This window comes from Haliotis rufescens, unplaced genomic scaffold, assembly GCF_023055435.1.
Source record: "Haliotis rufescens isolate VD_foot unplaced genomic scaffold, xgHalRufe1.0.p SCAF_8, whole genome shotgun sequence".
In the NCBI taxonomy this organism is placed as follows: domain Eukaryota; kingdom Metazoa; phylum Mollusca; class Gastropoda; order Lepetellida; family Haliotidae; genus Haliotis; species Haliotis rufescens.
The window spans coordinates 31,852,801-31,865,076 of NW_025964372.1; the positions used below are offsets into that span (position 1 = coordinate 31,852,801).

The following is a 12,276-nucleotide window of genomic DNA, read 5'->3' on the forward strand; positions in this document are numbered from 1 at the left end:
TGAAACCCACGAGCACGGGTATGGTGCTGACAAACCTAGAAACATAAGTGGGTCAACCCCAGGATTCAAACCCATGATCACAGGTTTCTGGCCTGTCCAAGGGATGCAACTTTGCACAGCGAACTGTGGCACCATAGAAGATTGGGTCACCCGTGTTCCCATGACTCACTCTAGCAGAGCATGGTTTGGATACACGTTATATTAAAGCAGAGGGATGCACTAAGGTAGACATGTATGTAGACCTCTTTCCTCAAGTATGACTTGTATAGGAATCTTAAGTGTCAGCTGCAATGTGGCGTTTATGTTTTGTACACGATATACAACACCGGGAACAGTTTCTGGACGTCATGAATCTGCTACTGCTGCTACTACAGCTGCTACTGCTACTACTAACGGTCTGTAACAAGCTACAGATCTGGGGAGGATCGTAATACTTTTCCTGACCATGAATGATCCTCTATTCTGATAGGTCCTCCAAAGGGATTGAATCCACATTAGATCCATGTAGTGAAAACAAGAGGGTGTTTTCTCTACCAGAAGCCCTTCTTTAGAAACTGCCCATCTCGTGTACAGGATTTAGAACAAGTAAGAGTTTCTGTCCCTTATGAATCCACCAGGCTCTACTGCATGATTGTTCCAGCTCCACACATGTGTCATAGGCAGTGAGACCATCAGTGTTTGTTTCAGACAGATCAGCACCCATCTGTACAAGCAGCTTCACCATGTTGTATTGCTTTCTTCTCACAGCCATATGGAGAGGTGTGTCGCCTTTATCATCCCTAGCATTAACGTCACTGCTGTTTTCCAACAGAATCCTAGCGATCCTAGCATGACCAGATTGTGCACATCTGTGTAGAGGTGTCTTTCCATGTGCATCCTCTACATCCACATCGACACCAGCTTCTAAAAGCAACTCCAGTGAGCGCTGACAGTTCATGGAAGCTGCATGGTGAAGAGGGGCATTCTTTTTACTGTTCTGGATATCAGCATCAGCATTCCTGTCTAACAGTTCCATCACAAACTTCCAAACCTGGATTTCCCGTCTGTGGTGTGGTATGTAGTATGATGCTGTCCCCTGTTGACAATCGGCCACAAGTTCCAGTAACAGGTTCAAAGGCGTGTTTCCATTAGCATCGCTAACATTAGCGTCACATCCCCCGTTTAACAGGACACACAACAGTTCATAGTTGGATTGTCGAACAGCAACGTGGAGGGCAGCAAATCCATCACTGTCTGTTACGTCCCCATTAGCCTTATACTTCAGGAGCACTTCAACAGTGTCATTAAAACACCTTGTAATGTCAACTGTCCGTTTTTTTATCCTCAACGTCTGCCGCTGTTTTATATTTTCAAGTCCTTTGAAATTGCATATTTTTTCTTTTTGTTTGGATTCATATTTCTGTGGAGCCTGGCTCATTGAGCAGGCACTAAGGAGAGGAGTTTGACCTTTGTTGTTTGTGATGTTAGGGTCTGCCCCTTTTTGAAGCAATAGAGCAATTTTGCCTTGGCTTTTCTGTCTGTTTGCTAACAAATGCAATGCTGTGTTCCCCTGGTCATCCTGCATGTTGACATTAACATTGTGTTTCAGCAGGACCTCCAAACACCTCCATGATTCACACGAGATGTGGAGTGCTGTTCCAGTTCCCAAAAAACCTCTATCAAATCTGGAATTTACGTCAATACCTCCTTGATTGAGGAAAAAATCCAAAGTCTTCCAAAACTTTCTTTCAGAAATAGCACACATCATTTTGTCAGCATTGTCGGCAAAATTAAGTTTTCTTTCATTTTCAGTTAGCAATCTGATTATCTCAAAAGATATGGGAAATGTAAAAGCAAGTGGACTCCCGAATAACTTGGAATTTGTTTTATCCATTATCTTAAATGGAATTATGTGTCCTTGAGCAGATTTGATATTTGGGTCAGCACCCATTCCCAACAAACATTTAACCATCTTGGTATGACTTCCAATCATAGCTGCTTGGAGGGGCGTGAAGCCCAAGGATTCTGAAATATCACTATCTGAAATGCTTGAATTCCCCTCAAATGAGATTGACTCTGAACAGTCATAAAAACAATGTTGCCAGGTTCTTTCTAGGGATTGTTCAACTAGCAGGTTGATATTTGCACCACGCTCACAAAGATGAAAAACCAGCTTGTCATACCACTCATCTTGCCACTCAAGTTCTGATTCTGAAGGATATACAATAAATTCATCAATTACACCCATGTCTGATGTGGTAGGGAAATCCATTCGTGATAGCACCATTAGAAACTTTTGAGCAACGGTTGGTGTTGTACAAAATCCTGAAGCGGTCAGCAGTTTTACTTTGTTCAGATTTGGAGAAGCCATTAACGGATTCAGTTTGAGGTCATGTGTACTAAGTGGGTTCTGTGGACAGTACTTCAGAAGTAACTCGAGTGTTTCCACAGAGGCCATCCCAGCTGCTTCAAATAATGGCGTGACACCTACACTATTTTCCAACAGAATATCTGCACCTTTTTCCAGGAGCGTTCCCACACATGCCTTTGTGGATTTACTTGACAGCGCAAAATGTAGTGGTGTATTTCCTTCTTCATTTCTCTGGTTTACATCTGCACCTGATCCAATAAGTTTCTTAACAACCTCAATACTGTTGCCAACTGAGGCAAGGTGAAGAGCTGAGTTGCCTTTATTATTTGTGAGTTTGACGTCAGCTCCAGCTTGAATGAGAGCCTCCACCTTACCCCTCACATCAATTCCAGACAGAACAGCTTTATGGAGAGCTGTTGAACCAACAACGTCCTGGGCAATCAGGACATCCTGTCTGTTTGGCAGTTTTGAATACCATTCTAGAAGAGAGAGGAAACAATCTAGATTACCAAACTCACTTGCTTTGAGTAATGGTGATGAGGTTGACCCCAGGGTTGGTGATATGGTTGATAATATAATCTTCAGGCATTCAATGTCACTATACACAAGTTTGGAATGAAGAATGGTGTAGCCATGTATGTCTTTTGCATTCACATCTGCACCATGGGCAAGCAGTAGTTTCACGGACTCAATACTTCGACAAGAGGCTTCCAAAAGAGGAGTTCGCCCTTTTGTACCAATGATACAAGATTTAAAGCTTGACAAATGAAGTGTCCATGAACCCTCACCCTCCGTTAAAGTGTATTCTAAGCTGGAACTATGTCTTAGTAACAATTCCAGAGCATCTGAAGATTTGTGTTGAGATGCCATAAAGATCATCTTGCCGTCCTGATCCCGAGCTCCTTCATCTATCAGCAGTTGTATCAACTTTCGTGCTTCTGATATCTTGACATCACAAGTAACTTGAAGAGGCCTATAAACTTCTTCACAATAGTAACAATGAAACAACATTTGTTGAAGAAATTTGTCCAGTAAACCTGCATAATCACAAGGTAACTTTTTCAGCGTTTTCAGAAGCTCCCTCACATATGTCTCCTTGAAAACAGCAAGTGCTAGGCCTGCTAAGTATGCGATATGCCTTGAAGATTGTTGTTTGGTTTTTCTCCACCATGTTAGAAGCTTTTTGAATAGACGTACTTTAACTTTGTCGGAAACAATACATGTGGTCAGCATGTCATTCAGCTGTAATGGGGAAATGCTTGGATGTTCTCCTACAATATCATTGAGTCCCATGAAACATGCGCAGTGTAGCAGTCTCCGGTCAAAGCAACACGTAGACAGTGAAACAATTTGGTTTGCTAGCAATGGCAAATCCTGCATAATTATCAAGCAAATAAGAGACTTAAAGTTGAATAGCCATCTTTTTGTCTGTCCTAGTGAACTTAGAAATATCTCATGAGGTCCCTTAGACACTAAGGAAGAATATGCTAAGTTAAATGGCGCTTTTTGGTAAAACTGTAAGAAACCAATTTTCCTATAGCAGATACGCGTGCAACCCTCACATCCCAGGACTTGTTTTGTTAGAACATGTACAAACTGTTTATCCCTCAAAGCTTGGTGGTTGAGTATGGTGAAGAAATCCCCTTCTGTGAGCTCAGCAGCTATTCTTCTTGCCAAGCTCTTGAAATGTTCCCTCTGAACTTGACCTGCAAGGCTTCTCTCCGAAGGATTGCATGCAGGTATATACTGAACAAGAAATGTGGCTGGACATATGTCAATGACATCTTGCAAATGGTTGTCTGCAAAGCTGAGGAGCAGAGAATCATAATACAGTGTATTTAGGTACGTGTAAGACTGGTATCTCTTTGAGAAGGTCAAATATTCCCCAACCATGCTGTCTGTGGTACGTTGTAGCTTGTTCAAATCTATACCAACTCCACGAGGAACAAAATACTTGACCTTTTCCAAAACAAGGGCAATGTCCTTGATTTCACTGGACTGTCTGTCTGGATAGAAAAACCTCTTTGGTAGCCGCCCCTGCATCACGGCAAGGAGAACCAAAACAATGTACTGAACATCATTTTGTTCTTTCAATATCTTGAATCTCTTCACAATACATTCAACTGGGTTTTGAAAATACTGCAGGCCTCTTTCTTGTGCTTCTCTACAACTTGCAAACGTATGGCAAATTAGCGGAAATGCCACATTACTAAGTTTTGCCAGAGCCATTTCAATGTTAGTGTCACCTGTTATGGGGGTTCCTTTCTTCCTGTGGATTTGAACCATTTTTAACTTTTCTTCAGGCTTTAAATGATATTGTGGGTCTGATAGTGATAAGATGTGTGCCACTCTAAACAATGAGAATCTTGAGAGTTGTTTTTCACAAATGTTGTAAACATCGGTACTCAATAAAATAACAACACTTACGAGGCCGAGTTGAACCTGGGACGACATCATATCAAGTATGTGCAACCAGGCTTCTTTCCGATGGTAGTCAAGGTTGTCAAATCCAAATATATTGTCCACAAGAACGTTCATTCTTTCTCTTCTTGATTGTCGCAGAGGAAGTGTATACCAATCTTCAGGACTGGAGAGGATGACGGGTGTTCGTTTAAAGGATTTCAGTAGGTGCATGCCAATGGTTGTTTTACCACTCCCTCGTTGTCCAACTATCACCAAGCCTCCAAGGTCTTGTACACGATGTCGGGCCTCATGATAGGCTCCTGTCTCCACAAATCTTCTCTTGTCAAACGTCTTCAGATGTTGTCTCGTTACTCCTGTTATCACAAAAGTATACACATTTAATATTTTATATACAGTGTTATTCCACAAATCACAAAACGAACGTACCGTTATAAGCCACAGAAACATAATTTCTATCTTTTATATCCCATCAACTGTACAATAAAAAACAGTGATCTTTCCAACTTTCTGTATTTACTCCACAGCAGGCATTTAGAAATCAACCGATTAATATTAATACATGTAGACCTTCATGCATATGTGAGGTGAGGTGACATTGGTTTTAATGTCGCATCCAAGATTATTGCACTTATATAGCGACGTGCATGCACGTGTGTGTGTGTGTGTGTGTGTGTGTGTGTGTGTGCGTGCGTGCATGCGTGCGTGTGTGCGTGGCTGCTTGTACTAGTCCGGACTGATGCCGATTTATAGTGCTAGCCCACTGAGATACCATGCCGCAGTTTAACATGAATACCCCACTAAGACACAGTATACTGACTCCGAGCCGACCAGTTCTTGTTTTAGCCCCTTAATGCCGAGTGCCAGACAGGGTAACAACAAGTACCATCTTTTAACGTCTTTTGGTATGACGCGGCCGGGGATTGAACCCCGGACCTTCCGCTCTCCGGGTGGAGGCTCTACCACTAGACCACGGAGGTGGTCATGCATATGTAGTCTCGAGGTACAACTGTTGGATAGTTCTCCATACCTCCATACAACTGGGTGGGGGACGGTCGGCTAGCCTAGTGGTTAAAGCGTTCGCTCGAAAACCGTACTCACTCACTCACAACTGGGTGATTGTGATAACGTTCAATGAAGTGATCTTATGGCCCGGATTAATTCAAGCATTACTATGGGCCTGTATATTTGTTTGAAACATGTCAGCTTTAGACACATGCCCTTGGCAGGCAAATTGGGAAATAAAATATATATGTTGTTCAAAATTGGGATTTCTTGAATTGTACAATTGAGAAATCTTGTGAATATTGAAAGGGTTTTCTTGCTTTTATTTATAAGAACTTATTTTTCCGCATTCTAAGGTATTTTTTTAAGATTGCAATAATGTACCAGTAGAGTGAGTGAGTGGGTGGGTGGGTGGGTGGGTGGGTGGGTGAGTGAGTGAGTGAGTGAGTGAGTGAGTGAGTGAGTGAGTGAGTGAGTGAGTGAGTGAGTGAGTGAGTGAGTGAGTGAGTGAGTGAGTGAGTGAGTGAGTGAGTGAGTGAGTGAGTGAGTGAGTGAAGGATAAACTTCAGGATGCATTTAGTTTAAGACAGACAAATGTGTTGTTGGGGCTTTCAAGATAATTGCAGTGATACAGAGACGTTCACATGCGCTTGGAATTGCGATATCTATAAAAAATAAGGAACATATTTTTTGGAATGACCTCATCAAGAGTAATCATTTGTTTTGTTATGCCGAAAATCACTTTAAAGTTTATGAAGTCCGTCCTCTGTTATATCTTTAAATACACGAGGATTTACTTACCTACGATATTTTCAAAGCGGATGTCGTCCCTCCGTCCTGTAAGGAAAGATATATTGCACAGACATTAAAATATCTCAATATCTGACAGTCACGTATCGAAGGGTAAACTGGACGTAGTTAGAATTCAAGTAACAGTTATAAGATGTATTTTGAATAATACATAAAATCTGAAAAGAATGACGTGATGGTATACAAAATATGATAGTACCACCTTAAGTACATTGAAGAATTGTACAATGATACAATAGTTGGAGGTCAAAACTAGAGGTCAAAACAGTTTACCTGACGAACTGCCGCCTGGTGGCTGTACAGAAAAAGTACTGTTTATCGCATTTATGATTGTGCTAGGTGTTGGTTGTACTGGTACTGCGCTGTTGACTTCATTTATGCTTGTGCTAGGTCCGCCCTCTGGTCCCGGAACACCCTCCAGTGATCTAAAATTGACATATAGAGAAATGCATTGTTCAACCTACAGTATGCATTTAAAAAAACAACACATGTTCCAAAGTAGAACTAATATCCTTTTCAACATGTAATATCCCAAAACACACGACCTTGTATGTCTTTTTTTCAGTTTGAGGTATTTATAGTTGGTTGGTTGGTTGCACTCAGCAATATTCATGATATTGATTGATATCATGAGCATCGATCCACGCAATTGGGATCGATGACATGAATCAACCAAGTCAGCGAGCCTGACCACCCGATCCCGTTTGTCGCCTTTTATAGAAAGAAACACAATAACCCAAAGAATAAGTAAATCTATCCTGAAGGAGGCTGTGTCCACAGATGTCTCTATATCAAGATGTCACATATTTCTATATCTGAAAGACAAGAGTGAGTGAGAGTATGATTTTATGCCGCTTTTAGCAATATGCCAGCAACATCACGGCGGGGGACACCAGAAATGGGCTTCACACATTGTACCCATGTCGGGAATCGAACCCGGGTCTTCAGCGTGGCGAGGGAACGTTTTAACCACTACCCGACCGCCCCTATCAAGATGTGTTTTACAGTGATGGATTATTAAATTTAAAGAAGAATGTCAATAAACAAAACAGAGAATAAAATGGTTGTGTTCATTTTTGGGATTCATACATCAAATGGCTTTGATGTATATAACCATTTTCAAATTCTTGCTTTGTTGTTTTTTAAACTGTTGCTATGGTTACTGCAGAACCATTATATGAGAGCTTCGAAGTGCATATGATTTTCTTCATGTCTCTGATATGCATGTTCTCCATGTACAATGTATACAAATGTACTTGTATGTACTTATAAATGATAAGTAGGGCTGGGACGAGTCCAAATTTACTACCCCGGTACCCACTCCTCTATTACCCGACCCTACCCGGGTACCCACTGTAGGTCTCAAGAGATACAAAATGTCCGATTGGTAATTGTTTTTACCACAACACTTGCAAAACGTATTAAGATACATGTATTGAACGATCTGATCATGCATACACTGAAATTGACTTAAGTTAGATCTTTATTCAACCATATGAAAAGTCAGAAGGAATGAGTGCATAGTCAGAAATAAATGCATTAGTGACTTGTAGTGTAACCATAGAGTTCTAGACAATTTTTGTTATTAAACTATATATCACATGACTTACACTGGGTCCGGGTAGTCCTGTTGGTACCCGGGTCCTACTCAGTACCCACCTGACCCGGGTATCCGAGTTACCCGTCCCAGCCCTAATGATAAGATATATGTCCCCGTTTTCCTGGAGGTAAGAGAGTGAAACTGCAGAACCAGATATTTTTTTAATTAAAACACCTTGCAACAGTGTAATTTTTGTGGCACATAATTTCTCCTTTATCCCAAAGGTCTGAAGCATAATTATTTTTTAATGGGACAATATATTTTTTTCGCTAAATTTCCAGGCCCTCTCCCCCGGAATATCAAATGATCGGTCCCTTACCTTGGGTTTGTAGGCTGATGACTGTCCATTATACTGAGTTTGAAGTCCTGCCTACTCTTGTTCCTGCAAAGGATATTAATTTGTTGTATTACACATATCATCCCTGTCTTCAATTATGTAGTGCTGTCTTCACACTGAAAAACACTGAAAAACAACCCTCCCTTGCGTTTGCCAATGCACCTCAATGGTGTCTCATTTTTTAAACATCTCTCATTACATCATACATGTGTGAGGTCTTAAGAACATACCACATTCTTAAGATTTCTGAAACCTCAAATATTCAACGACTGACATGTCTCACTTGTCTCAGCAAGAATAATAAGGAATTACCTCAAAATGATGACAGCAAAACCCACTCCAGTAAGATATGGTTTGGTTATGTCACTGCTTGTAGGGAATTATATAAGGACATGAGTAGGGGTGACTGTTGAGCCAAAAAGACTATTGCGATATCAATAACTATTGCAAACAACTATTGCAATAACTATTGATATTGAGAGATGTTAACTATGTTGACAATAACTATTGGCAAACATTACTTCATCCTTTTAAGATAAAATATTTAAACAAACAATAAAACATTTGAAACTTTACCAGTTTGTTTTATTTCAAGTAGTAAACAATACCAACCATGCCAAAATGTGAAACAAAACTCTTTCATGGAGTCATGGTAGAATAAGATCTTATTTCACAGCTGATTTAACTTAACAAAACAATGTTAGCACGAGTTAGCACTATATCAATAATATCAAGTAATTGAGAAACTTCTCCATGTCTTATACTCAATAAACTCAATGTATTGTGTGTTTTTTGTATATCAAAACAATACCAAACAATTAGAATAGAAACTCACTGACACAGAGAATTTCTTTCAGTCAGTCTGTAACAATATATTTCTTTTCTTTGAAAACAGAAGCATTTATCACAAACAAAACTTGGGTTGCTAATAGACAGGAGGGGCAAATAACTCTAACCACCATACCAGTTTTCAAGCTTAGCACCTACGGTGAATGGTCAGATTGTTCTATACGTAAATAAATATCCTGCATACCACCTGTACCAAAGTGCTACGCTTATGGTTCTTATAATATAAAGTATGTATAGAAGTATAATAATGATTCAGACACAATTTCTTCCAACCATTGCATCAAAATTCTTTGAAGTCAAATCTTTAGGTACCTTTTAACTTAATCACCGGTAGATTGAGAGGAAACGTGTGCGCAGCTCATTGCTATTTCCGGCTTAGTTTATGAGAAAATACACACGGCAATCTTAATCTCTACATATAAAACTATGCCTTGGAGAACCGAAAATACAATTTATTGATCTTAAATGATAAATCATCATGTCTACTGTTGTTTTATATCAAATTTCATTCTTTTATTGACAAAGTTTGTTATACCTGTTTATTCATCTGAATTCGCTGAAGGGATACGAGTTGTATTGTGCGCTATTCAATCAGAATATGTTTTCAACACATAAAGACAACTCTAAAGTGCTACAAAATAAAACAAGTCCGTACACTATCGAAACTATCGATATTGGACACTTACATCGATACTATCGATTGCAAAACGTGACTCCCATCGATAAATTGATATCGGGGCACTCACTATTGCAATACATCGATAGTCCGATGTATTGTTACACCCCTAGACATGACCCTTTAGGCAGGGCTCTGCTATCAGAACCCATCCAAACTGACGTTCAATCCTTAAGTGGTTTCAGAGTTCAAGTGAAGCAGTACTGTTGTTATGTGCACTGCCATCCTTACCTTACCTTATCCATAAATATTTATTATATATTGTGTGTGAAAGACTGAGTGAGTGAGTGAGTTGGGTTTAACGCTGCTTTTAACAGTATTCCAGTTATATCACGGTGTGTCAGCTTAATGTGGGAGGAAAGCCCGAAGTGATGCAGGTCACCACTTCGGTGAAACCCACGATCATGGGTATGGAGCTGACAAACCTAGAAACATAATCGGGGCGAACCAGGATTCGTACCCCCAATCATAGGTTTCTGGCGTGCCAAAGGGATGCAACTCTGCAGACGACTGGGCCATATCTGCATGCCTAGTGCATGGGGTTTATTGCTTTGATCTTTGTCAGTCCTAATTATCTTGCTGGCTTCCATTTGTCCATTGTCATTTCCATTCTATAACCTATCAGTGCTAATTACACCCGTTTGCTCATTGTCCATTGCCTATTACCAATCAGTGATAAGTTAAGTGTAGGCTCCCTTTAGTCCATTGCTAATCTCCTAACAGCGCCAATTAACTGTTGGCTCCCCTTGTTTATTTTCCACCTTTGTTACTTATTACTTTTGTTGTTTTTACAGGCACATATAAATACACTGCCGCAAAGCATTTATTCACCCGATGAAGGAGTAAGTATATATATATACTCCGAAACGTTGTGTCCCTCATAATAAAGAAGTTGACATTATGTGTACCACTTCTATTAAAATGCCTATCAAAGACTTGATTATTATCCATATCATGGCCATTTTTTGTTGTTGTGGTCGTTATGACTTTTGGTTTGTGGCCGTTTTTCACTTTTAGTGTGTTTTGAGGCCGTTCTGACATGAGGCCGTTTTGACAACGACCCGACGTAGTCCCTTTAATCTCTGAAACGTCACCTTTGACCTTTAATGCGTGGGAGTTTAGGCCTATATCCCCTAAACATAAAGGTCTGGTATAACCACCAGTCGGTGTATAATAACCCGATTGGCGTGTATCCTATGCCCCGATTGACGCCTTTGACGACATATTCAGCGCAGAGCGACTAACGAACTAATTGAAAGTGGCCAAATCTACACATGTTTACTATATGTAATGTTTATGGTAAACATTAATAATTGACCTTACACGAGAGACAAATACACCTCCTGTCAGCTTACCTGCACACAATTGAGGCTCACTTCTTTTTCCACAGTTTCTGCACATACGCCTTTCAGTCGAACTTCGGTGACGTGGTTTTACGAACTTTGAACCGGAAGCAACAAGAGACTTCCTCCAGCAGAATGGCATCGGTCGAGTCAGTATACGTCCCTTTCCCAGACCAGGCCACAGCGCTACGTTTATCGAGTGGTATACATCTTGCAAGGGACGCGACTCTTCCCATTAATTACTTGCGCTCAGTGCTACTGTCATGGCGGATCTGTTTACGCATTTGTTTACTGTCGAAGGTCGGCTTGTTGTTATATTAACGTACAGATCGCTAACTATAACTGCCAGGAAGTCTCTTAGGTGGGTTATGGTCGGTTTTATTGTGGTTGTGTCAACAGTGCGAATGCTAAATTTGTTTGCCACCAAGTATGATTAAAATCGATATGGCTCAAGACATATCTTTTAGTATCTTATGTTATCCACGCGTGCCTCTTAGATCCTTTGGGTTAGTTGTGTCAGATTTGTTTGTTTGTTGTTGTTTAACGAAGCACTCACCAATATTTCAACTCAACTAAATGACGGCGGTCTGTAAATAATCGAGTTTGCTCATGTATTGTCATTTTAGCCATTAATAATAAGCGGCACTGCTTTTCAACCAAACCTTGTGAAATCATTTTATACCACCCGTTATTATTTTTTGTGTATCATGCACAATGTTAGACAAAAGGATGTGTTGAAAGTCTCTATGTTCTAACACTCATATGTTGAGTTTGTGTTCTGTTTCCAAAATAGAAAACACTACCATTTAACACTGCAAATTAGGGCTGGGACGGGTGACTCGGGTACTCGAGTCTTGTGGGCCCTGAATAGGACCCGGGTACCCA

At 40.4% G+C, this 12,276-nt stretch overlaps 1 protein-coding gene across 1 annotated transcript; it reads right to left on the minus strand.

Moving 5' to 3' along the window:
- Positions 1-11,535, minus strand: LOC124145512 (serine/threonine-protein phosphatase 6 regulatory ankyrin repeat subunit A-like). The gene is made up of 5 exons (XM_046515294.2): positions 11,404-11,535; positions 8,506-8,568; positions 6,860-7,011; positions 6,578-6,613; positions 1-5,127 (listed from the first exon to the last, which is right to left on the minus strand). Exons 2-5 carry the CDS (start codon positions 8,532-8,534, stop codon positions 548-550), a joined length of 4,797 nt encoding a protein of 1,598 aa, XP_046371250.2. The 5' UTR covers positions 8,535-8,568; positions 11,404-11,535; the 3' UTR covers positions 1-547.
- Between the last annotated feature and the right edge of the window lie 741 nt (positions 11,536-12,276).